We start from the raw sequence: 27,116 nt of genomic DNA, 5'->3' as shown, positions 1-27,116 counted from the left end.
AATGTTATGATGCTGTCACTTAATCTTAGTTTAAATTTTTTTTATCTTTTTATGTCATTTCTCGATTCTCCCCAACAGAGAGATGAGACCCATTCCTTTGCCCAGAAACTGCAGCTCAGAGTTCCCTCAATGGAGTCGTTGATTCGCGTCGGTGCCAGTCGGGCAGAAAGTCTGTTCCGCTCTCCCTCTAAAGAAAGCCTGGTCCGAAGCTCATCGCGCGAGTCCCTGACACCTTTGGGAGAAAGCGACTCCCCGGGCGCCCCCACATATGATCCCCCATCAGACATTGAGAGTGAGGCTGAGGATCCACCAGGAGTTGCAGAGCCCCTTTCCAAAGAGCAGTTGTTGCACCAACTGCATAAAGTGGAGTCGAGCCTCGGGAAGTACAGAGGGAAGTACTCGGAGGTGAGAGTCACACAGAGAACGGCTCCTCGAAGATTGAAATGTAAAGTTTGTCAACCTGTTTAGTGTGTCTCCCCTTTCACTTACCTCCACTTCTTCACCACACAGCTTGTCACTGCGTACCGCACAGTACAACGAGAAAAAGAAAAAACGCAGGTAATTTCTAATATTTTATTTTTTATATGATGTTTTTCCCCAGGGTTTTTTTTTCTCATCAGACTTGGAACATATGTAGCATGCCTGAAGTGATCATATATTCATGACTGTTCTCCTTCCCTTCAGGCCATCCTCAGTCAGAGTCAAGATAAATCTCTCCGCAGGATAGGGGAGCTGCGGGAGGTATGGCCATATGTTATGAATGTTGTTGTCTCTCGAGGTCAGTATGTGTCTTCTTTTTTTGGAATATGATATTTACGCATGAGTGAACATATTGAATGATCACTAGGAGCTTCAAATGGACCAGCAGGCCAAGAAACACCTACAAGACGAGTTTGATGTCGCGCTGGAAGAGAAAGACCAGCTGATCACTGTACTCCAAACACAGGTGAGTGTTCGTACATGGATGGTGGCGGGGATATGTATGCGGGACAAAGTTTGTTACTTTCAGGATTTAGCCAGCAAAGTATGACTCTAGTCATGACAGCAGATTTTTACTACACAATTATTAGGGCCAAAATAATATAAAGAATAAAAGGTTTTTCGATTTATGCATTAAACCAACACAATGATTTAATTGCAGCTGGTACAACATGTGATCATGTGATCATGTGATCATGTACAGTACTTTGAATAAACATGGCTGATTTACAGAGAGAAAGAAAGCTTAGCACTGAATCAATTCCATATGCTAATTTTACAGCAGTGATCAACTAATACATGTGGCAATATTTTACATTTCACTTAATTTCTTTGTTGTTTTTTTATTCACTTAAACCTCAGAACCTGGATCAGTGTCCCTTATGCACTTACCAATAAAAACAAGTACATATACAACATTAAGCATGCGTTGGATAATGCCAGAATTGCGTCTTTAACCAAAGTAATGGTGATGGCCTAGTGGTACACCTTCCAAACGAAACACTAGAAGGTCGGGAGTTCAATACCAGGCTGCCACCATAGTACCCCTGAGGAAGGTACTTACCCCTGAGTTGCTCCAGGGAGACTGTCCCTGTACTTAGTTCAATGCAAGTTGCTCTGGATAAGAGCGTCTGCTAAATGTAATGTAAAAAGTAGTCAGAGGTTTATTTCACTAACTGTGTTTTTTTGCTCTTTCCAACAGGTTGCTCTGTTGAAGAAACGATCCAAGGTGGTCTCTGAAGGTGCCGGGCCACCTGAGGGGGACGTCGCTCGACCCGAAGATGCAGATTCACACTTAACCTCTTCCACACAAAGTCCTTCGAAGGAGCAGCGTGTAGAGCCTGAAGTCACTGAGGGTAAGCACATTTATTATGCATAGTTTATGGGACTTCTATGAGAATCCTTTAGATTTATGTGTATTTATTTTTTTCTAACCAGTGCATTTTATTTTCCGGGCAGGAGAGGGCAACAGTGATCCAACCAAACTTATGGAGGCTCTGCAGAAGAGAGTGACGAGGCAGGAAAACTTGCTTCAGAAGTGCAAAGAAGTGATGCGAACACACAAGGAGCGCAGCTCCCAGCTGGGCGCTGAGAATGAAACTCTGCAGGAGAGGCTGCAGGAGCTAGAGAAGATAAAGGTGGCTAACCCGTGTTCAACAGCAATGACACTGGGGGGACAACCGTGGTCATACTTTAATATTAGAACATTTTCCAGTCAAATTGACGCTCACAAAGAAGTGTTTGGGCGGTAAACTGTAATTATGAAGCGGTTTGATTAAAATGACACTGAGATGCTGCAAGTGACTCAACAGTGTTTTTAGAGTAATTAATGTTTTGCAAAACGTCTGCCAGAGTCTTTACGGTCCACTTATGAAGCGGCTCAATCATCTCAGTGACGCAGTGGATAGCTGCGGTTCTCAGAGTCCGAACATCCGAATTCTCCGGCAAAGCTCCAGGACGAGGGTTCATGTCGTGTCAGCGTGACACGACTGAACCGTTGTTTTCATGGATTTTCAAAACATTTTGCTTCAGCGGTATGATTGGCTTTTTCAGCTTGTCCATGGCTGCTCTGATGTGTTGCGGCCGATAACAAATGTTTGTCATAACAAAGACACTGTGATAATACACAGCTCGCCTGGGATGAATGTTGATTGACTTGGTTTTTTTTGCCATCATGTTTGCGTTGAATCTTCCATCTGTTTGGGAATACAAGGGCCTTTTTCCTGTGTCAGGAAAAGCAGAGGTTAACCGGTGTTTAGCCCTCTTAAGCAGCATGAAGGCATCCTGGAATTGCTGGGCTGTGCTGTGCTCATCCCGTCTCAGACAAATATCCCATAAAACAGACCATCTGTCTACGATTCCAGACCTTCAGCTCAGGGATCTTTGAATTTATTATGCAGTCGTGCTGACAGAGTATTGTATGCTTTATTGGATTTTTTTGTTGTTGTATATTATGCAGTAAAATTATACATTTTTAAAGTTTGTTCTATGAATTTTTGAACATCAGGATACTGTTAACTCAGAGCCTGCGTAGCCTGGGGGCACACGTGGATCAAACAACGGAGAAATGCACACAGCCCAGCATTTCCTGTTTAGTAACCACTGGTTACACAGCGGTGCCACAGAGACACAGCTACTACATGCCACTGCTGCTGAACTGGGCTGTAATTTGGGTCGACTTGTTGGTTTAGCTGGGCTTGTGCACGCTCTCGGGTTATTTGGCTTGTGGGTGAGGCATCCTGGGTGGTGCAGAAAACCACTCATTCTGTTATCTGACCAAAGCATATAGAGAATATGACTAACAATTCTGAAATGATCCTCTGTTTTCTGTTTATAGGAACTGCACACATCAGAAAAGACTAAGTTGATCACTCAGCTGCGTGATGCTAAGAACCTTGTTGAACAGCTGGAGCAGGACAAGGTGAGTGAGTAGTTTTTAAGGCTTTAGGCACATCTTGATTGACGATCCTACAGATTCAGACATGACATGTTTTTCTACTCTTCCACGGGGTAAAGAAGTCGCACCTTGAAGTCCCATGTTGTTTCTCTTACACTTTGACCCCAGCGCGGCAGGATGGACATCAGCTCATGTGATCTGTGTTTAGGAATGCTGAAACCACTTAAAGTCAAAAAAGATTTCCAGACGCTTGAGTTTGGGTGTAAAATAGAGATAGTACTTATCAAACCAGCATCAATTCCAGCACAAAACATTTGTTCAGACAGCACAGTTTAAAGGTTTTTCTTTCATGGGTTGCTTTTAGGGAATGGTCATAGCTGAGACAAAGCGGCAGATGCACGAAACCCTGGAAATGAAAGAAGAGGAGGTTGCACAGCTACGCTCCAGGATCCAGCAGGCTACTGCCCAGAAAGAAGAATTACAAGAACAGAAAGAAAAAACTGAGAAATCAGGTGAGAATCCAGTCCTGGTCGTGTACATGCAAATGTCTTTTCAGGATATGTTGGTGATGTGTTGTCATTTTTTATTTTATTTTTCTTTCCTCCAAAGCATTTGAAGAAGTTGAGCGGGCGCTGGGTGCAGCTCAGAAGGCGGACGAGGCCCGAAAACAGCTGCAGGTTCAGCTGGAGGAGCAAGTGCAAAATGTTGAAAGAGCCGGTGAGGAAGAGAGGAAGAGTCTGCAGCAGGAACTCACACGAGTCAAACAGGAGGTCGTCACCATCATGAAGGTCAGGAAGTGACGTCTTCTGTATACTCCATGCCTTTTTATTTTCATTTTGAAGAAGCCGTTAGTATATTAGTATTATTGCCATTACCCTCTGACTTGGCTAATTTGGTTTCTTTGAATATAACATGTTAGAGTCACTTAATAGAAGCTAGAAGTGTTATATAGGAAACAGGAAACGCTTATAATTATTAACAATATTGTTGATTTTAAAATATTTACACAGAAAAGCAATTTACAAATCAGATGTGTTTTTATTATCATTAATATTTTTAGAAATCATCGGAGGAAACCGTGGCCAATATGGAAAAACTCCACAGTGACGCTTTGGCTGCTAAAGAAGAAGAGACGAGTGCCAGAATCAACAAAGCTCTGGTATGTGCCAAAAGTTTTCATTTGTTTAATATCGCAACATAATCAAGTAAATCGGATGAAAAACAATCGCTTTTAAATGTTGTCGTGACACGCTTGTGCTGCTTGTGTATCTAGGAGCAATGCAAAGAGGAGTTTTCTCAGTTAGGCCAGGAGCGGGAACAGCAGACCTCTCTGGCTCTGGAGGATGTAGAGCTACAGAAGACTGCTCTGAGGACTGAAGCTGACAACAAGGTTAAAGAGATCCAGTTGGAGCTGGAAGCTGCACGAACTGTGAGTTGTATTTTTTTTTTTACAGTTTAAAAAATAACCCCCCCCCCCGCAGGTCCTTGGATAATATTAGATCTTCTACTTCGGGCTGACTGAATTCTTTGAGGCTCAAAGTCTGTTCATGTCTATGTCCATGTCAATTAATTAACAAAAATAGCATTTATATTATCTGATGTATAAGTTATTTGGCAAGCTCTAGACACACACACACACACACACACACACACACACACACACACACACACACACTGAAATACAGATATAAGCCAGAGAATGAAGGACGATGAATGTTAGTACCTATCATTTTGAACCGCTGTATGTAACATTTTTTAATGTATTTTTTAAGTAACAACAAGAAAAAGGCTTTCATTCTGAACATTTAAATCTCATCTTGTGTGGTGATAACTGTACTGATTCTGAACAGTCCCACTATTAAAAGAAATATCCCAATTCTTGACCTTTTTGTTTTTATCTTTGGCTCAAAATTCTGATAAATGACAAACTGTAGTGACTTAGAATAATAAACAGCCTACGTGTATGTGATTGCAGAGAGTATTGGAGCTGGAGAGCTCTCTGGAGAAGATTTCACAAGATGGATCAAGTCTGTCCCATGAACTTTCCAGTCAGTTGGAGAAGCTGAAGGATAAACACAAAGCGCAAATCTCTGCATTAGAGGAAAAGCACCAGAAGCAGCTGGAAAAACACAAGGGCACCCTAACCCAGAAGAACAACGCTGCTCTTGAGGAGCTCAAAAAACAGCACAGAGTTGAATTGGAGACCCTTCTGAAAGATAAAGAACTGCAGTTCCAAGCACACGTTGAAGACATGAACCAGAAAACCTTGGAGAAACTCGATGCAAAGCAGGCCGAGCTAGAGGCAGTTTCTGCTGAACTCTCTGAGGCTGTGAAGAGTAAACGGCTTCTGGAGGAGAAGTTGGTGGCAGCCGAAGATGCTCATAGTTCAGCTCAACGGGAACATGAGAAGAGGTTTCAAGATCACGTGGAAAAGCACAATGTAGACCTTTCAAAAATCAAACGGAAGCACGAGCAGTCACTTGGAGGTGTAGAGAAAACTCTGAAGGAGGAACTTAACGCGTTGAATATTGTTCTGAGGGAAAAGGAAAAAGAAATTAAAGAACACATCCTGAGAGAAAAAACACTACAAAAGGAATCACATTCCACTGTACAGGACTTAAATGTCAAGGTTAAGGAATTGGAGGAGCTGCAGCAATGTTTATCACAATCCCAGCTGCAGAGTGGCAGCCTAAAGGAATCGAATGCACACTTAAGTAAGATGTCAGAGGATCTGGATCAGTGTAAGAAGAATTTGTCAGATTTGGAGCATCAGTTGGAAGTAGCAAAGAATGATTGTCAGCAAAAAGATAAGTCTCTTCAAGAACTAGAGCAGCAATTACAGCAGACCAAAAAGGAGCTCTTGGAGCAGGAGAAGTCATTTACTGCAGAACTGAACACTAAGCAGGAGGAACAAACTCGCCTCAAGAAACAGCTGGAGGAGGAAACAGCTGCCCTCGAGAAGAAGATGAAAAACACTATAACTGAGATGGAAGCTAAGCTGAAGACGCAGGAAACAAAAATGGAAAAGTTCAAAAACAAGGCCAAAGAAATGCACGAGAGTTATAAGAAGAAGATTCAGCAGAATGAAGAAACCATGAAGAAGGAGCTTGCAAAGAAGGAGAAGGAGCTTCAGCAGACAGAGCAACAAGTTCAAGAGAAAATTGTAGAGATGTCGCAAAAAAGCTCCCATGGCCTCAGCAGTGCAATGTCGGAGCTGCAGGCCAACCATAAGGAGGAAGTGGAGAAGCTACATGACACCCATAAGCACGAGATTGGGGAGCTTGAGCATCGTTGGCAGGAGAAGTTAGGACAGCAGGAGGAAGAGTTAACGGAGAAACACTCACACATGCTACAGGAGAAGGCTCAGGAACTGGAGGAACTTTCTCAGCAACTCAGCAGAGGCAGAGAGGAGAACGAGCAAGTGTTGTTTGAAATAAAGGATTTGAAGGAAGACCTGGCAATTAGACAAACCACTGTGCAGAAGCTGCAAGAAGAGCTTAACGAAGCAGCGGTTAAGCTCGAAAGTTTGTCTGAGGGTGAGGCGTTGCTCAAAGAGCAAATGGAGTCAGTGGAGAGGAACCTTAACCAGGCTCTGAACGAGAGAAGCTCCATCCAAGACAAGCTCAACATGACAAAGGAAGAGAGCAGAGAGAAGTTAAAGGTCTTGTCAGGAAAGCTGAAGGAAGCAGAGAAGCAGCAGTAAAGCACTGGAAGGTTCCCGGTGTAAGGAAAGCGAGGACTTGCAGAATAAATTTGAGGAAACTGCTGTTCAGCTACAAGCCAAGGAAGCTGAGTTCCAGCAGCAATTAATTGTGATCAGAAACCAAATGCAGCATCACTGTAAGGAGGTTCAGTCTAAAGTGGAGTGTGGATCTAATGAACTCTGTCAAAGAGTTGAGTGTAGGCTGAACGAGCTGAAAGAAAGACTGCTGTGTAGTCAGAAAAAGGTTGTGAATCTCAAAAACGTCATCGTCACTAAAGTAGATAGAATTTGCACTTTGGAGGGGAATCTCCGCCAGCAGACGGAGGAGAATAAGAATCTATGCATTTCATTGGAACAGATGACCGCTCAGGTAAACGCTCACACGGAGCATGTCAAAGCCTTAACGCACGAGAAAGATGGTCACTCTCAGTCTATCGGTGAGAAAGCTCTGAAAATTGAAGAGCTGAGTGAAGCAAACCGACTCATATCTGAAAGTATGAAAGCGAACGAGTTGCATATCAGTAACCTGGAAAGCTTCACCTGTGACTTGAAAAATCAGCTAGCAAGTAGCATAAAAGAGAAGGAGGAAGCCATAAATCAGCTGAACCAGCAGTATAAAGAGGAGAGACAGCAGGCCGCTGCTCAAATGCAAGAGACCATTGAGAGATTAGAGCAGGAGAGAACGTCTGCTTCAGAGGAGGCAGAGGCACTCAGGAACAGTTTGTCGGAGTACGAGAAGAAGGCAGAGACCAAGTTCACCCAGAACGACCACATTATTACATCTCTGCAGACCAGGCTTGATGAGCTGCAGCGAGAAATCTCCGAAAAGAACGAAGCCCTGCAAAGGCTGACGGCGAGTATTGACAATCAGTCCATCAGCAAGTCTGAGATGGACCAAGTGTTGAGCGAGAAGGAGCAGAAGCTCGGCGGGCTCACCTCGGAGCTGGAGAGTTGCATCAGTCGACTTGGCGAGCTTCAGGAACAGTTAGCCCTGAAGACAAAAGAGTGCGAACAACTCACGGCTGACCTCAAACAGCAACACGGCATTAGGGAGAATGAAAAGAGAGAGCTGGTGGAGCAGCTGCAGCAGACCCAGATGCAGTGCACTCAGAATGGCAATTTGGAGCAGGAGATGGTGGAGAAACTTCGCTCCCTCGAGGAAGACAACCAAACGTGCAAACACAAGCTCGACAGTCAAAGGGAGGAATTCGAAAGGGTGAACGACGAGATTATCAAGAGCAAAGAGGAGAGTCTGAAGGCAGCTGAGGAGAAGTCATCTGCGGAGAGCGCTCGGAAAGTCTCGGAGCTGAAGAAGAAAGCTGAGCAGAAAATTGCTCAGATTAAAAAACAGCTCACCTCGCAGCTCGAGGAGAAAGAGCAGGCGATCAAGGCTCTTCAGGCGGGTCTGGAGGAAATCAAGAGCAATGAAGCGTCCGGCAAACAACACACAGAAACGCTAGAGGAGAAAACAAAAGCTCTCGAGGAAGCGCTCGTCATGCTTAAGGAAGAGCAGGAGAAAGAACTTGAACGGATTCTGAGTTCTGAGAGGCTCGAGAAAGAAAAGTCTTTAGAGGAACTGAAAAACGTGTACGAAGAGAAGCTGTCCTCACTCCAGAGAGATGCAGCGCAACTAGGACGAGCTCAAAGAAACCGACTCAGCGCTACACGAAATCGAGGCCAAGCTGAAGGAAGCAGAAGAGCAGAATGGAAACCTTCTCGCAGAAATAAATTGCCTGAGAGAAGAAATATGTGCAAAGGATGACCAGCTTGATGAACATCGAGAAATGATTAAGCAGGTCCAAAATCCATCAGAAGCTGAGATGAAGGTGGAATGTAGCAGCGTACAGCAAACCAAGAGTGTGATGCAAAACCACTCTGCGACGCAGGAAGTGGACGGTGATGCTCTGGAGTCTCTCGAGAACAATCTGAGTCAAGTGAAGAAGGAGAAAGAGCAGATCCACAAGGACTTCGTCAGGCTACAGAAAGACATCCGATTGCTGAGGAAGGAGCACGAGCAGGACCTAGAATACATGAAGAAAGAGTTGCTGGGCGAGAATGAGAAACAGATGAAGTAAGTTTACGATGTCAAGTTGATCATTGATAATGAAACATGCTAGTGAAAACTAAGTTAGTAAATGTCCTTCTCTTCTCTGCTCTAATAGACTGGAGCTGGAAGATCTGGAGATGAAGCACAATTCTGCTATCAAGCAGTTAATGAGGGAGTTCAACACACAGATGGCTTTGAAAGAGAGGGAGCTCGTTACAACAGTGAAGGAGACCATCGGTGAGGCGGGAGAAAGTCATTCATGAAATTAAACAAGATTTACAGCTGTGTTGTTAAGCGGGAGGAATAAGTGATCATGCTTCTTTGTTGTGGTGAAATGATTTAATGTACTCTACTTTACTTCTGTTTCAGTCAAGCAAATAACAAAATTGAAAGTGAAGGACCTTCATGTAGGGTGGAATAACTACATGAAACACATGACGCATTTTTTTAATCTGGACAATGGGTGGAACAAAATGAAGGGATCATTGCATTTGGAAACAGTGCGTCTGAACTGCCATGTTCCCTTGTTTCCTCTTCGGTTAAATCGTGTTGCATTCCAGATGGGATGTGACTGAGCGGTTTGGAATATGAACGTGGTTACTTTTTTATGTGCTAACTCTGGCTTCTCTCCCCTTCCTCGACACAGAGAAGGCCCAGACCGTAGAGGCGGAGCTCCTCAGCAGCCATAGTGAAGAAGCCTGTCAGCTGAGGAAGGTGATTGACCAGAAGGAGGATGATTTGCACAGAACTGTTCAGAAATATGAAGAGGTATTACAGGTACTGTAAAACGATGAAGCTTCAAAGCTTCACACAAGACCCTATTTTACACAGTAAGTTAATCGTGGAAAGGAAATGAACTCCACCCGTCATTTGGAAGCCGTCAGTGCAGTTGTTGGCAGGCGCACCACTCTTACTCTGAAGCAGTGCTTCTTAACCTCTTTTGTAAGACATGCCTCCATAGCATCGACACCAACCATCATGACCATCACCAAATCCATTTGAATTTATTTTTAAATATTATTTGATAAACAGTAAATGTTTGTATTTCTACCATATCACTTAGTGACAGAAGGAGGATGTTTATTTAATCTGTTATCCAGTACTTTTAGCTACTTAACTTTAACTATCTATCTTTCTGCTGTTTATTTGTTAGCTACTTATCCGTGACCTTTTTTCTAATTATTCAACTGTTGATTAACTTGTTTTCACACATTCTTAAACACAACACTGTTTGGGTGTTATGGCTGACTTAATATGTGTATTTATATATTAAATCAAATGATAAATTCTACTACTTAAAGATCTGTCTCCATATCATCTGGCAGGCCCCTCCCTGGTCGAGCTTCTGGTCTAAACAAATCTTGACTTAATTATCAATGAATGCCTTCTGTATGATTATATATATATATATATATATATATATATATATATATATATATATATATATATATATATTAGGAAACCGGTCAGAGTGTGGTATGAAATTGTGTCATAACATAATTAAGAATGGGATGTCTGAGGCAGCAAGTGATTAAACCAACATACTTGAGTTGTGATGCTGAGATGAAACGCAGGAAATGACTCGGCCGTTCTTTCTTCTTTTCCAGAGTCGAGAGGAGGAGATGGGGGACCGAGTGTGGCAGGTTCAGAAAGAACTGGAGGAGTTGCAAGCAAAGGGCCTTGATACTTCTGAGGTACAAACATTTCTGACCGACTGAACATATTCACCAGGTCAAACATCTGTGATTGCTGTCACTACTGCTTGATGTATTGGGAAAATTTTTCCGTTTGCACAGATGTAGAAAATCATACCTGCAGTCATTAAAGTCCATTATATACGAGAATGGAGGTTTAGATTGGATTTATATAGCGATGCTGTTAAAACCATCAGCCGTTGTGATGTCACTTAATGTCTGCATGAAATAACAATGGCTGAATGAAATCAGCTTTTTTCAGCTCTCTCTCCTCCTCTGGGAAAAGTCTGTCTGATGGAAGCATTACTAGTTTTGAATGACAACCTATTCCAGACTTATTTTTGTGTCCGTGCCACGAGGCCCTTTCGGATGCCTTTATTATTTGAAAGTTCATATCCAGGTTCACAGCCTCGGCAGTTATCGGTTACCTTTTCCTTTTGTCTTACTTTGTAATTGAAGGATTCCGCATAAGAGCTCAGGGACAATTTGTTCACAAACTCTCCTGATCAGTCTCTCGCTCCGGTCGTGTGGCTGGCCTCCAAAGCGTGCCGGATGCTGGGAAGCTCGTTTGAATCACTCAGGAATGTTCCCCTCGGAAAACAGAGATTGTGAGGCAGCAGCCAGCCTCGATCCCTGTTCTCAATTATCATCATACGGGGTGATTCTCCGCCTCAGATTTATACTACAGCAATACTCACAGGCGATATGTGCGTGCTGGAAAGAGGCCAGATAGGACAAAAGTACTCCAGCGAGACGTTTTACCCAGGTGTTGAGGTGCCATGAGACCCCTGGGCTGATTCTGCTAGCTTTACACTGTGTCCAGATGCACACCAACACAAAGAATTATGCTGCTCTCTCTGCTGCATTTTTCCCTAGTGAGGTAATAACTTTATGGGTGGATTGGATGGGTCCATGCTCAGGGAGGCCTTTCCTTACTACAGGCCTCGCAAAGCATTCTTGATTTAGACAGTGTGTCAGTGTGTCTCTCCACGGAGACGGCACAAGTACTGTGTTCCGTGCAAATAAAAGATATGGCCGGTGTTATTCTGTGACCAACACCATCTCTCATCCCTTTCTGACATCTTCCACCTATGTGCGGCTCCCAAAATGGGTCACAAAAATATATAGTTTCATCTTTAAAAATGCTAAATAATTCCCTAAAAGCAGCTGGGCATTGTAGCTTGTGCAAAACATAACTCAAACGGGACTAAGTTGCCTCTACTTTCATCGGTGCATTAATACAGATTCTATTCTCTAGCAAGTTTTGCGTATGTGAGGTTGATTCAAAAATAAACTGCAGTGCCCATGTTGATCGGGATGAAGGAACATGTGTGTCCACCTTCATACACACAGTGATGCTATGGCAGAGGGGACAAAACTCCCACCATAGCGTATATATGAATATTTGTCACCTCACAGTTTTGTCTAAACCTTTTTCATTCTATTGTAACATAAAGTATATTTCTTCTTTATTTGTGCACAGATGAGCGCAGAAGAACTACAGGTATGTTTGCTGGCTCCAGCATCACTCGTTTCACTGTCTCTAGGACATATAACATTTGAACCCCTTAACCCTGTAAAACAATTGTTTGATCTTGAAAACATACATCATTGATGGACACGCACTGTTTGTGTCTTGCATTACTTGTTCCACCTTAAACCTTGCCGTTCTCACTGACGATGTTCCGTCCTTCTCCACCTCAGGCTCAGCTAGCCGAGAAGACGACTTTGCTGAGCGAGGCTCGGCTGAAGGAGCAGGGCTTTGTTGAGAGAGTGAGTGTCGAGCTCCGTGTGTGCTCTTCGCGGGGACAAGTGAACACCAAATCCCATGCAGTGTATTCCCAGCATTCTGTGGCCTCCAGCACGAGGAGCTACTGCTCTCCTGCTGCATCAACTTAATAACAAAGCACATCTGTTTACATTTGGTTTAACCCTATAAACAATCACAGCAACGCCTCCCACAGGTTTTCTCACACACATCGTCATTCTCACAAACATCGCCCGAGGATGATCAACAAAAGGCTGTGCTTATGTCCCACGCAACAATTAGACTAACGCATAGAATTAACCCACAGGGGTCAAATAGCTCTCTTTTTAATTATTAATCTGTGCATGCGTGTGTGTTTTTCCACGGTAGATTCACTCGCTCGAGGACAAGATTAAATGTTTCCACCGAGCCACTGTTGTAACTCATCTCGGGAGCACATACAAAGGTAATGTTAACACCATGAATCACTTAGTTCTGCTGCTTGAGCCAATTTCCTTTTTAGATGCCATGCAAAATGCTTAAACACAGTGCAGTATCATGGGAAACATACATGTAACACGTAACATACACCTGCAGTATAAGACAGGGAACACGGTAGTAGGGATTTTTAACACATAACAGATGATTGTATATTGTCTTAACATATGAATTGTATAGTTATTGTCCCCATAGCCTAAAGTGGGTGTTTTGACACCAGTAGTTTTCCAGACTTCACATAGCTTCCTGGATCAGAAATGAGACAAGAGATGCAGATCCTGAGGAGTGTGTGGTCTGGTTTAACTATGCCTTTGAGGACATTTTAGCCAACTAAGCAGGATTTTAAGATCACTGGTTAAGATGAGCGCTGCGGTTATAATTAGGGTTTGGTTAAGGTTAGAGTAAAGGGTGAGGGTTAGACATATAAGCCTTGTGGTTAAGGTTATGGTAAGCCTCTGGGTGCTGACTGTAAGTCAATGCAATATTCCCAAGTAAATCATAAACTGAACATAGTGTGTGTGAGAGAGAGAGCGATGGGGGGAGATTTAGTGAATCTGACCCTCCTCTTAGAGCATCCCTGCTGGTGTAATAAAGAGAATCTGCTGTCAGAAGGGGGGCCGGTGAAGAAGCCATCATTGGATTTAATGTGTTTTGCACATTTTGGTGTGACGGTTTCCCACACAGGTCCCTGCAGCACACAGACTTTTACTTTCTCAAATCCTCTACTTCTAATACACAAATTATATTCAAGCTACTCTGTCCTGTATCACCTTTTGGATTACAGTACTTATTAGTGCATTTTGAATCCGTCGAGCCTTCTTAGATCACAGAGCGGTGGTTTCAGGTAGAGGGGCTGATCTGAGGGCTGTTTGTTTGGTTTGATGTGGGCTGGGATGGTAGGCTCCTCGGGGGCAACACGGGGTCAGGAGGGCAAAGGTTTTGGGATTTATTGGTGACCCATTACTTCACACAAGAGATCAAAGAGTTGTTTGCACTTCTCTAGAACCTGTTCCTGTCCTCTAATCGCACGGTCTCTCTTAGCGCATGCAGGGACAGACCGTCCTCTGAATGACTATTCCAGATAAAGAAAGCGACTGAGTGTTGTTCCGTGGAAGTATTTCTAAATGTTACCAGCCCTATCCACACCGTACCAGTTTCTCATTCGTAGTTTTTAGAGGGATAATGGCGTTATAGCTTTGGCCGTGGAAGTAAAACGTTCATGCTTTGACTCTTGTGACGTTAATGTGCTAATGCTGTGTTTTTGACAGGCATTGTATGCTAGTCTTACTTTACAAGATTATTTTTAATGTTTTTAGAAGTGCATCCTGATTGAGATGCTACAGCTGTGTTTTTTAGATTTTTTATTTATTATTATTATTTTTATTTTATTGTATTCAAGCAGAAATTCTCTTGCAATATATTATTTCTTTTACGAGAGACCCGGCTAAAATAGCAGCATTTTGGCTTAACACATAGTCCCGTTAAACAAATTTGACCCGAGAAGCAAGAAAGAGAGAGAAACTTTTCTATCTGAAAATATAATTTGAATATGATTATTACAGTCTCACTCGAGTGTGCATTATAGACTATAGATTATTGGCTGACCAGGTTTCAGATGATTGAATGTCTTCTGCTTGTTTTCACAGAACCTGTATACAACAGCAGCGAGCCTACTGAGATGGAGTACCTGAGGAAGGTTTTGTTTGAATACATGATGGGACGGGAAACAAAAGTACGCTTTTTATTTTCTTACAGTATTATACACACAAAGAAACATTGAGTAATTGTTTATATCATTCAATTTTGATGAAGCTTTGTATTTGATTTCATCAATCCGAGGCTATAATTCTACGGTTTTTCATGGTGGTTACATCATATCTTAAAGTGTGACACAGCAGCATTTGCTTTGTAACGTTTTTCAAAAATAAAACATGAAAGTCAGATTTTCTCTTTTTTGAAGTTGGAAATGAGAACATTTAAAACCACTGGACTGACTTAATAACTAATAATCTTGAAACGTCGGAGAGTCAGCCCATCACAGGTTTTTTTACAGGATACCCAATGACCTCCGTCCGCCACAGAAAAACGTGAGAGCATTTAGGACGCCATATAAAAGTCATGTTGTGTCCAGTCTTCTCGGGTGAAATTAACAGTGATTTCCCTAATTAACAGTGCAGTTGACATGGCCCTAAAGTCAGCGGGATATTCCCAGTTCCTCAGCATACAGTTAGTCTTTATGGCAACATGGCAGACCTCCCCAGTGTGGAGGATGTCCCCCAGGCTGCCTGCTAGCAAATACATCTTGCATGACACGGATTTGCCATTTAAAGACATGCTGGCCTTGTTTAGCATTAGTTGAGCGGTTTGGTTTCCTACACAGCTGCCCTGTTTCTGATTATCCCTTGTGTTTATGGGGAAATACATGCACCCTGGCAGATAGGTCTGGAGTTGATTTTTTTTTTTTTGGGCTTTAATTGTCATAGAACAAGCTCGATTTGTTTGGATCGTGTTGTCAAGGTAGGGGGGTTAGTGTGTCTGGTTTTTGAAATTGAACATTTGTACAAGCAACACAAAAGAAATGCCTATTGTCAAGTTGTTATTTGTTTATTTATTTGCTCCTCATCCACAGACGATGGCCAAAGTGATAACCTCCATGCTCAAGTTTCCTCCAGACCAAGCGCAAAAGGTTTTGGAAAACGAAGACACAAAAGCCATGGTAAGCATTTGTTTGCCTGCTTTCATGAGCTCATTCACTTCAGTCCTCTTGCAGTTACAAACATATGACATGCACTTCTTCATTGATGATTGGACAATTAATTTAATTACTTTCCTATCTGTCCCTCCACAGCCTTGGTTAGGGTTGAGCGTGTGAATGTTTCGGGTATTTATGGACGGAAATCTGCTGCTGCTGCTGCTGAAGGGGAAGACTGCCATGGATGTGATCGAGCCCTTCTCTCTGCATTTCTTGTCATTGTATGTGTATGCATGTGTGGATGTTTGTATGTGTGTTTGAGCACACACTGGGGCATAACGGGGGGTGTGTGTGTGTGTGTGTGTGTGTGTGTGTGTGGGGTGCCGTATGCTTGAATATATCTAAAAGTATGAGGGAATTAGAGAATATGCCAGAAACACAAATCTTCCATAAATCTAGTTTTACTCTGAAATTGAGTTTGTTAATTTATGTTTTTAGATGAAGTTTAAATTGATTCCTTTTTATTTTAGAATGTGTTTATACAGATTGGCTTGTGCAATAAATTATATAATTATCACGTATTTTATGCTGACAGGTCAGTTGATTTATAGGTTTCTGTGTTGTGCTGTTGTCTGAATCACTTCTGTAAAACTGTAAACGACCCTTTAACTGTGCACTCGCACCACATTAGATATCCTGGCCTCTGGACCTTGTTTGTTTAACACAGCTTTTCTATGCTTTATATTTTGTCACTACACTGACATAGAGACCCAAAAAACACGAAAACTGTAAATTGTACTATGATAATTAAGACTGTGCTATAGGGTACTATATGATGACTTGCTATACATTTTCAGACTAAATAAATTAAATCTTATTTACAGAAAACCTTTTGTCACTTCTTTGTCTTTATTGTCATATGGTTTATTCTGTGTTAAATCCAATTGTTTATCTCATTACCTGGTTTGACATTGTTTAGCCTGCCTAACGGAGGATAAAGAATGACCACTTCCTGTTGAGATGGACGCATGTGGAATGCAGACATCACACCTAAGCCCTGTTTTAAAGAGCCTGTATGTACCGGGTCACATACTTCAGCAAGGCTAACCTTTGTTTGACCTTTATTTCTTTCCTACCCAGCAAAAATGCTGCTATATTCGACCATAGAAACTTTTATTGTATGGGAATCGGAATAAACTTAATTGGTATTTTCTTAAGTATTTTGACACAAAAGGAGTTTGACTGAAACATGGACAACAAACTGCTGTGCACACGGCTCAGATTGATAGTATATACTTGAATTGGAAGATTTTATAGATTACATACAATTTGTTTAAACCATACATATGACAACTAAAGGATATTATGTACATTATGTTCCATCCCCTCGGGACCCTCACAAGATGTTGCAAGATCAAATTAAGAGGTTGCCTGAAACAAGAAAAGAAAAAACATTTCTGCTACATAATATTCAGATTACTCTCCTTTAATCTTTGTAATATTTTATTGTAAATCTTGATAATTAATTTAGTCAGGACTATTTAAAATAATAAAGTATTAAAATAAATAGTATTAGTAATAGTATTTAAAATAATAAAAAGTATTTAAAATATTTGGTTGACTGGTCACGATTGGTGGACATTGCTTTGTTTTAAGGAGAGCCACTGTTGTAATATATAGCCTAATATAATAAGATATGACCCAATAAATCATATCAGAGGGGGCTACTGAGTAAAATGTTGCTACAAAAGCTATTTTATTATAAAAGCTTTGAATTCCTTATATTAGTGTATCATTGTCTAATTGTGCTGACTTGTAAATAAATTGCAATATCTCTCGGGATATAGTGCCAATCAATAAGCTTCTCAATAAAACAAACGGTTTTATTATGCTAATGAAGATGTTACACTTTTCATTGTGACTGGAAAACGTTAGATGGCAGCAGTGCGCCCTCATCCCTCAGTTTAGGTGAATGGAGCCCCCAAAGCCCAAGGGTGAAATGTGAAGCTTTGCGCCTCAAAACCATCCGCGTCTCTCCATGACCGCGTTACCAGTGTCAGTGTGCCAGATTGTAAGTACTCGTTCCAGTTGTAACCTTTCACAATAAAACTATCGATGATCGTACCAGCAGTTCAACCAGCAGCGATGCTTTTATTTTGAGAAACACTTTGCGTATTTCCGGTCTTATCCCGGATACCTCTTGTTAACTTGACACATGTGGCTGCATTTATCTCCACGACAGGGAGCCTGCGAGCAACAACTTTCTCAGATTGACACAGAATGGAGAGAAGCTGACGCACCGTTATTTACCGGACCGTTAACTTTCCTCCTCAAGCTTTTCCAACACAGCCTACATGCTCCGTTAGACCAGGGAGAGACAACTGAAAGATAGTTTGGTAACAGTTTGACCACTGAAGAGCTGACAATTCCTCCTGGTTGTTTTTCCCCACTTCTTTTTCTTTTTGGACACTTTAACCGCGTTATTACGCATGATGCGCAAAGGGATGGCTCCTCTTCGGAGAAACAACACGGGAATACAACATGTTTTTTACGTATATCTCTCTATTTCAGTGGCTTATTCTTACAATATAGACTTAGAACATCCTTTGGTGTTCAGCGGACCAAATTCTAGTTTTTTTGGCTATTCTGTGCTGGAGCATTATCATGACAACACACGCTGGTGAGTCCCATGTTTCACTGTTCCTGGAAATGCTGTTATTTTCGGTCAATGATGCAATGAATTTGTAAATATTAAGCAAACGTAGAGTGTCTCTAGATCTCAGGTTGCAATGACACCTAATGAATACGAAACAATAATGCTTAATATTCCTCATGAAAAAACATTTCTGCTTGTACTGTAACTTTTTCTACTCGCAAAGGATTTCATTTTCATTTCATAAAGATAGTATTAAGTGTTTGTCCCATCCTCTCCCCTCTCCTCATGTCTGCAGGGTAATAGTAGGGGCTCCGAAGGCAAACTCTACTTACAGTAGCTCTGTGCACTCTCCTGGAGCTGTATACAAGTGTCGAGTTCACAGCAACCCAGAGCGCCGCTGCACAGAGATGGATCTGGGGAGAGGTCAGTCACTACTGCCTGCAGCATAAATATAAAAGCATATAATGACAAACACACTAGCTGCAGCCTTAGGGACACTCTCTCACACACACACACACACACACACACACACACACACACACACACACACACACACACACACACACACACACACACGCACACACACACGCACGCACGCAGCTTGAACAGTTCAGAAATTAACAGTCATCTCACAGAAAAGTTCGCTATCTGGTATTACAGTTCATACACACACACACGCATGCTGAGCTTTCCTGCAGCTTTTCCTTGTCCTCTCTTTTTGCCTAAACTCCCCCAAGCATCTGTTTTGTTTTATCAGAATAATGCAGCCTTATACAAGACTACTCTTAACAGTGTGACAGTTGTTCTTTTAGTTCTGAACATGCTATATGGAGACATGCAAAGCACAAGAGGGTTCTGTGTGCAGAGGTCCATAAATATTTTTGATAAATATGATTTATGCTACTACTAATATTTTCCAAGCATGTGAGCCAAAACGTTAGTGTCAGCTCTGTTCTTGTGGTCAAGAAAGCTGCACCAGGCATGGATTTAATATTAACCCTGTGCTCAGTCAATGTGTCACCAAAAAAAACATACATTATCAACAGTGAGCGTGTGCTTGGTGCTCAGTGAGCCACATGGTGCAGAGGGCTGAACTCACAACACACTGACAGAAACACTCACAGCTACATGCCATTGTGCTGAATCAATTGGCTGCAGGGAGAAGAGAATAAAACTTGGGGAAGTGAAGATTTCTGACTGAAGAAAAGTTGTAGAAGTGCAATAGATCCTTGTCTTTTGATTGGCTTTATTCTCCTAATTATGCACATTTGTGTTCATTTTACTTTCACTGGATTCATATTCTTAATCATCTTTATGATTTAAAGTAAATCATAAACTGGTCCAGGGTTAGTCACTTATATTATTACGGAGCAGTATCTTTACTTTTATTTACGTTAGTAAGTTATTTGTATTTTTGTCATTCGATAACATTTCCTAGAACATTTCAAACTGTCAACACTATCCCTTGAACACAAAGCTAATAATAGCTGACAAATAACAAGTTACTATCTCCCAGACATCCTCCGTCCTGATGAATCAACGTCTGCGTAAACTGATCTCATTGTCTTTCAGGAAACAGGCCGAGGGAGTCGTGTGGTAAGACGTGTCAAGGAGACAGGGATGATGAGTGGATGGGGGTAAGCCTGGCCCGCCAGGATAAAGCCAATGGCAAAATACTGGTGAGTTCAAGGACATGACACTGCTTTCACCTCGCCAAATTGTTTAATGCAAACCAAACCGTGGACACTTGTAAAAACAGACCTAATTATACCAACATCATTGTTACTAATGTCTTACCATGAACGGCACTCGTAAACAACAACTGCTCTCAACAATACAACCCTTTCCTTCTATTCTGTGATGTTCATGCACAACCTTTCTGCACATTCAAAGCTGGAGTAACAACTAAAAGTCAGACACATTTGGAAACTGCTGGTGTGGTTACATAATCTGTGAAACATTTACCTCGTGTTTGGAGCTGGAAGAGTCAGTGGAACAGGGTTTGTCAAAAGTAGATTGTTTATAAAAAAGCAAGAGAGGGATTTAGAGAAACCAGAAGACTAACTAACTGGTGGTGCTAATCCCAGAGGTGCTTGGTTGGGTATTTGCACAGAGATCATAGGGCAGCTGGCAGGGTTTGTTTAGGCTTCAGCCCCTCAGTGGTGGTCCCGTCCAAGGGCAGCCTTTCATTAAACATTAACCCCAGTCACTGGCGGTGGGTAGCGAGGGGAACCAGCAGCCTTACAGGACAGTCTGAGGGCAACTGGTGGACCGGGCTGCTCTTGAAACACTCATGACAGGTGTGTGTTTGATACCTGCCGCTGGTTGACCTCCTCCTATGGGAGTCAAATAAATCACAAGAATTCCTACTCGTGCAGACGTCCAGATAACTGTTTGGCCACTCTTAAACCTCAATATGTTTGTCTTTGGTAGATTTTTTTTACCTCAGTGGAATGTATTGGCAGATTTCTGAACCATGACCCCAAAACTTGAAGAGTTCTTGGAGCTGTCGGTCTTTGGAACTTGAGCGTAGAGTTGTATAACAACACGCTTTTAGCTGCACAAAGAAAGGTGGTGACTTTTCCAGAGTCCGGTTTGCTCTGCTTCTCTCTTTTTTAATCTCATCTGAATGGACCCATGATACTGTGCAACACGAGGGAGAGGGCTGCTTAGCAGATGTGTACAGTGGTGATTTCATCAGTGAAGGCCTTGTTTGTGACCAGCGAGCCCTTTAACTGAGCAAGAACATGACAACAGCGCAAGTTCTAACCAAAAAAGCCTTTTTTGCTGCCTAGAACTCGTCAGCTGCTGCCAGAGCTCCTTTTGCTGTGTTTATGTCATCTGATTGATCTTTTTTTTAATAATCTGCTTCTACTCAAGAGGGAGAGTTCATGCTGGTATTCCTACTGCTGTTGTCCAAGCCATCCGTTGAATCACAAGCGTTTCTCAACACAGCATCTTGCTTCCAGACGCCCACAATCTGCCCAGCTCTTATATTCATTTGGCTTTGTGTGTGTGTGCGTGCGTGGGGGAGTTAAACAGTGCGAGGGGAAATGAAGTGAACTTTGTCTGCACAGAGGCATCCAGATCTGTCCCCAGAGCCACAGGAGCCACACCACCATCTCTCCAGGGTGCTAGATTATTACCACATTTACACATTTATGTGGCCTGATTTGTGCAGAGTGTTGAAATTGAGTCTATATTCTCCTGTTTGCCTATCGATCTGTGGAATGTTTCATTTTCAAAAACACAGCGGCAAAATATTGTTTTGAGAATAACTCACTGTCAGATTTAGAAATGTACCCCTCTGTTTCAGCAGCAGCATAATAAAGTAGGAGTTTGTTCTCTGTCTTTTGATCCACTGTCTGAACCTTTTGGCTTTTTCAGCAGCCTTGAAAGGCCCGGAGGAGCTGTTTTTATATTAAAAACGTTAAAAAACACAAATGTTGATGTGAAGATTTTCTTTCTGCATGCTAAATGCTGCTTACAAAACACAGATCTCACGCTGCAGCGGAGATATTCACACCACAGACCATGGCTGTTATGGTCGGGGGTTATGGATGGGCTTTAATTCCCCCTCTCATTGACGATCATTTGACAGCCGCAGAGACGCACTGACTCCAGCCCAGCGAGGAAGAGGCTTATACAATCAGTGTGGCCGAGGAACGCCTGCCTGTCTGAAATGTTTGTGTTTACTACATGAACATGTGACTGAATTTGTATTCCGTTCCTGCTTTTCTCTCGCAGGCCTGTGCTCATCGCTGGAAAAACGTCTTCTACGAAAACGAGCATATCCTTCCACACGGATACTGCTCCATCATTCCTCCCACTCTTCAGGGCAGGACGAAGCCGCTCATCCCTTGTTATGAAGGTACAGTAGAGGCACATATTTAATTAGGATCCTTCATTTTAACCCCCATAACTTCTCACATTAGCAGACACTAGAAAATAACAAATACATTGCAAGGGGTGAGAACTCGTATTGGTTTAATACATGTGCTCCTTTTGACGCGTAACCCCTTAAACTCAAGACCCAGGTTATGGCCTCACATTGATTTTTAAAAGTCTGAAGATTTAGTTCCTGAGAAAAAATAATAAAATGGGAGAAAGGTTTTAGTCTGTTTTTCCTCTTCTGCGGTTACATTTGACCATAGCGCGTGATGTCTTTTGCCCGCGCCATCATCCGCATGGCCTCTGATTGGAGTTCTGGCACTGAAGACTAGTAGCAGGAGAGCCTTGAAGTGTGATCTATCTTCCTCAGTCCAACACAAGTACTTTGGCAAGAGCCAGCTCCTAAGAGTTTGTTAATCCAAATACATTAGCATTCGTCTGATGGAGAGTTTGTATTCCCTGTGCACCTTTTTGCACAAGAATTTCTTTTTTGAAAAGGTTTAATTCTGCAGCACGGACTTTGACTCTTTCAGAAGTCAGGTGCTTAAATTAGATTTTGATATGATTGTAGTTACATTTGTGCTGTAGTTTTTTTTTTTAACTAAAAAACACTAAAAATCAAGATCCATTAAAGAATTTTTTTTAAAAAAGTACTGTATAGGATTTGAAACTGACTCATGCAAATGTGTTCTTCATGTGTTTTAATATATGACTGGGAGCTTTTTATCAAAGCCAGTTTTATACCTTAATTGTGCTCCCAGGTCAGGATTTCACTTCCTTCCGCAACTCTCTTTGCCAGCAGTTGTGGAGAAGCCAGGCATGGGTGCGTGTTTACAGTGCATTTTGCGCCGCAGATCCAAGCTCAATATTTTTGTAACCTGATAGTACTGCGTGTCCCCCCTCCAAGTAAGAAGTCTTCTTGCTGCACCCCTTCTCCCAGTCTGCTCTCTGGCCCCAGACTCCTCGTAGATGGGACTGGGACTTTGACTAGCTCCATATGGAATGCAGGAAAAACTCCAGTAAACGCTGGCTCAAGCACACAGTGAAATAATTTGTGGTTTGTTTTTTCTTTCAGACTATAAGCGGAAGTATGGGGAAGAGCACGGGTCGTGCCAAGCTGGGATAGCGGGAGTTTTTACGGAGGTCAGTAACAGTGCTTGTTCATCTTCTTAATCCATGTATTACTCTCTTTCTGTTAGTCGAACAGAGATAGATGATTCTTGTCATCCAAACTCTGTTTTCTGGACATGCTTCAGGCAAGTTTGGTAAACTGAGCACGTCTTCAATAACAATTTGCGTTCTTTGCATGTTACATACTCCTTCCTTTCTGTCTCTTTTTTCTTATCAAGGGAAATTATTTCTCACTGAAATGTATGATTTCCGTTAACATTACCACATGTGTCAGGTTTCAAAGAACATCTCCCTCATTCTTTGTTGAATTTGGCTCTGTTAGATAGTTAGCAGAGACCTCATATACGGGGTTGTGAGGGACTCTTCCCCCCAAGTTGTTCAATGATGTTAACATTTCTCCAATCACATATATTGTACATGAGTATTTGTATCAAAGCAGCACTCTGCTGACCAACTCCTTATAAGTGATAAGGAAAGGCTTCAACAAACTCACTTCACCTGCTGTGCTTCCACAAGATAAAACGTTTAAGAAAATATGAGTTTCCTTTATTTCTCTATAGCCTCGATGCCCTAATGTTGGATATTAACATATGAGATCATCTCAGCTCATATCCTAGGATAGATACCTTGGTCTCCTCACTATATCTGTAAGCCGTGAATAAGGTGAATCTGGTGCAGTGAGCAGTAGTGGTGAGAGGAAGGACAAATAAATGCATTTGAGCAAAAATATAGTTTAACGGGCAAAAATGTGCATACGAGTAATACATCGAAATTTGTAAGTGTATATTTAACCAGTTTAGACATTTTGTGTTTCATGCATTAGCAATTTAATTCTTTCCTGATGTGGCCCACGAGCGGCATGTTCTGCAAAGGTCCTTTTGAAGTCTCGGATTACAGTTACGCTCAATTTGGGTCGTACAGTAAAATACAGTGGACTGTAAGTGACTTCAAAATGTGTCCTCGGAGCACAGCTCTGCCCTAAGGGGGAAAACATTCTCATTGTTGAGAAAGAGTGAGGAAAAGTTCACGTAATGTGTTCCTTTTTTTTTTTTTTTTTTTTTTTTTTCATGTTTTAGCTTTCTAGTCTAGGAGCTGCAAACAACTAATCGATTGGTCAATGAACAGAAATCTTTTAAACACAGCTTTTTTAAACATCGATTCATCAGTCAAGTCATTTCTTTAAGCAGAAACTCTCATCATTCTGAGGTTTCACAATGTTATTATCATTGTAAACTGAATATCTTGTTTTGGACTGTTGGACAGACAAACAAGACATTTGATGACAGCTGTGGGAGACTGTGATGAACATTTCCCACTATTTTCTGAGAAAATAAACAGGAGATTAATTGATAAAGAACATAATCATTAGTAGCAGCCTCAAACTCTGAATTAAAAAAAGAGCTTTTCCTTTCATAGATACCAATACTGGATAATTCCACATGATCCCCCTGCCTGTTTGCTTCCACAAGGAACCTAATGTTTTAAAACCAAAAGGAAAGTCATCAAATCCAGACTGAGCACGTCAGCGTTGATCTGTTAAAGCATTTGAACAACCCCCCTTGAAAGAATGTGAGGAATTTAAAGAAAAGATGTCCAACTGTTAAACCTTATCCTTGTCTGAACCATGGTGCTCAGATTTTGGACACCACAGCACAGAGGATATATACCTCTGAGTGAGGTCTTTACTGCCTATGCTGTTCAGTTTGTTTGAGTTCTCAGTGGTGACTACACATCCTCTGAGACAGATGACATAGTATCAGGTTTGACTAAAAATCAGGTGTGAAAATCCGGACTGTGAGCAAGGGCTGAACTTCCAGTGCAGCCGAAGCAGAGTATTAATTGTCGTGCTCTTCAATAGCCGTGGAGCATCACAACAAAAAGCTGCGAACAACTCATTTTACTTGGGCTCTGAATTCCTCATCACATCAAAGGAGGCAGCTTCAGCTTGCATGCCATCTGGCTGTGTGGTCCAGAGCAGATAGCACAAACCAGTCTGTGGCCGTCGGTTAACCAGACGTTCACCCAGCAGCGTTTTTCTTTTTTTTTTCCTCCCCCTTTTTTCTCCAGCAGGCTTTAGCTGTGCAGACAGAAGGTGAATCACAGCCATATGAATGAATGTGGTTTTCATTTTCAGGAGCTGGTGGTGATGGGGGCACCGGGGTCATACTACTGGACTGGGACCATCAAGGTGTACAACCTGACTTCTGACTCTTTCTCCAGCCCGAACAAAGAAGACGTGGACTCACACAGATACAGCTACCTTGGTGAGAGCCTGATAAAGAGGGTGATTGTTCGGGGTGTTTTTTAAGTAAAAAAATATACAGTCTGTTTGTACAGTAACACTGTCTGTATACATTTTTTATTGACTTTATTTGTTAACTTAAATAATAATATATGTATATATATATATATATATATATATATATATATATATATATATATATATATATGTTTGAATGTTTTTTCAGGCAAATGTTAATTCCTTTGCTCAGATGGCACACATAGTAGTGCTATGATGTTGAACGGACTGTAAAAAATGCGAATGCACATGTGTTCTTTATACTATGACAGTTTTCCTAAAATTAGATTTAAAAAATACTAATAACAGCGATATATTGAATTGTAACCCCTGTATCATGATACGTATCATATCGCATCGCCAGATTCTTGCTAATACACAGCCCTGACACTTACACAAATATATGAGTCCAAAGAAGCTGTAACTGATTATTATCTGTGTCTCCAGGATATGCCGTCACTGCGGGACACTTCTCCTCTCCTAATCTGATAGACATAGCTGCAGGGGCGCCTCAGCACAGTGGCAGTGGAAAAGTAGGGCATTCTTCTTTTGTCTTATTTCCAGCTGTTGAGTTGAACTCCTCGGTGTTGCTCGCTACACTAATTCATTTTTCTCCCGCACAGGTTTACATCTTCAAAATCGACGGTGCGTCTTTGGTGAAGAGTTTTCAAGCTTCAGGGAAAATGGTATGAGTTCAGATGTGCTCTTATATTCTTCCAAAGGTCTCTGACGTTCCTGTTTCCAATCATTATGCAGCACATACAGTATTTTACATTGAGGCTATTGTTTTACTATAAAACCATATTTATGTAAGCTAATCTGCCCTAGGGATCATGTAGTTGATTCTTGTGATGTGTTGCAGACACGCTACTCTGATTGCTTTGTTGTCAGAACTGCACTGTTTATGTCTGCCTCAAGTGTATAGACAGCAACAGCAATTTAAAGAAGGAACACACTTGCCAGAAAACAAAAGCAGGGAGGTAGCTAATGCTTTCCATTCGGAGTAAATCAAAGGAGGTCAGGGTGGCTTTAGGACGCACGTTTTGTAGATGCTTTAATGCTGGTGTTAGATATAAAGGGAAAGTACAATCCAGTCAGAGCGTGAATCGTATGTCAATGGTATGAAGTGAAGAAGAAGTGTCTGTGATCTGACCCATTGCTCTGTGGCTCGGCTTGGTTCCAGATGGGCTCTTACTTTGGCTCCTCATTGTGTGCAGTTGATCTGAACCAGGATGGCCTGTCGGACCTGCTGGTGGGGGCACCCTGCACAGCCAGCTCCGGACGAGGGCCAGGTATCTGTGTACCTCAGCAAGGGCAATGTGAGTGGGATCCGTGGGTCAACGGGAACATGAGAACACGATCAGATGTATTTTACTACAGTA

The 27,116-nt window shown here is 42.0% G+C and overlaps 2 protein-coding genes across 2 annotated transcripts in view; both read left to right on the top strand.

Annotated features, from left to right (window-relative positions):
* golga4 (golgin A4) overlaps positions 1 to 16,645 on the top strand; it is a 23,693-nt gene extending 7,048 nt beyond the window's left edge. Inside the window, 23 exon segments of the mRNA XM_029450348.1 lie at positions 79 to 405; positions 511 to 558; positions 685 to 741; positions 848 to 946; positions 1,682 to 1,835; positions 1,939 to 2,117; positions 3,317 to 3,400; positions 3,741 to 3,888; positions 3,986 to 4,164; positions 4,437 to 4,535; positions 4,650 to 4,805; positions 5,352 to 7,076; positions 7,078 to 8,715; positions 8,717 to 9,150; positions 9,242 to 9,363; positions 9,773 to 9,903; positions 10,734 to 10,820; positions 12,304 to 12,324; positions 12,525 to 12,593; positions 12,958 to 13,033; positions 14,712 to 14,797; positions 15,695 to 15,781; positions 15,914 to 16,645. Coding sequence (XP_029306208.1) covers positions 79 to 405; positions 511 to 558; positions 685 to 741; positions 848 to 946; positions 1,682 to 1,835; positions 1,939 to 2,117; positions 3,317 to 3,400; positions 3,741 to 3,888; positions 3,986 to 4,164; positions 4,437 to 4,535; positions 4,650 to 4,805; positions 5,352 to 7,076; positions 7,078 to 8,715; positions 8,717 to 9,150; positions 9,242 to 9,363; positions 9,773 to 9,903; positions 10,734 to 10,820; positions 12,304 to 12,324; positions 12,525 to 12,593; positions 12,958 to 13,033; positions 14,712 to 14,797; positions 15,695 to 15,781; positions 15,914 to 15,937 — 6,030 coding nt within the window. The 3' untranslated portion in view covers positions 15,938 to 16,645.
* A 1,395-nt stretch (positions 16,646 to 18,040) lies between these two features.
* On the top strand, positions 18,041 to 26,426 carry LOC115020387 (integrin alpha-9-like). The gene is made up of 8 exons (XM_029450378.1): positions 18,041 to 18,437; positions 18,709 to 18,836; positions 19,986 to 20,092; positions 22,161 to 22,284; positions 23,380 to 23,447; positions 25,570 to 25,699; positions 26,182 to 26,267; positions 26,358 to 26,426. Exons 1-8 carry the CDS (start codon positions 18,247 to 18,249, stop codon positions 26,424 to 26,426), a joined length of 903 nt encoding a protein of 300 aa, XP_029306238.1. The 5' UTR covers positions 18,041 to 18,246.
* Positions 26,427 to 27,116: the final 690 nt, after the last annotated feature.

The sequence above is a fragment of the Cottoperca gobio genome, chromosome 15 (assembly GCF_900634415.1).
Source record: "Cottoperca gobio chromosome 15, fCotGob3.1, whole genome shotgun sequence".
Taxonomy (NCBI): Eukaryota; Metazoa; Chordata; class Actinopteri; order Perciformes; family Bovichtidae; genus Cottoperca; species Cottoperca gobio.
Note: the sequence above shows the minus strand (reverse complement) of the source record. Positions and strands in the feature narration are given on the sequence as shown.

Coding starts and splice junctions, on each gene's coding strand:
- LOC115020387 (XM_029450378.1), top strand. CDS start 18,247: ATGATGCGCAAAGGGATGGCTCCTCTTCGGAGAAACAACACGGGAATA. Junction 18,438..18,708: donor TATCATGACAACACACGCTG/GTGAGTCCCATG, acceptor TCATGTCTGCAG/GGTAATAGTAGGGGCTCCGA. Junction 22,285..23,379: donor GCTCATCCCTTGTTATGAAG/GTACAGTAGAGG, acceptor TTTTTCTTTCAG/ACTATAAGCGGAAGTATGGG.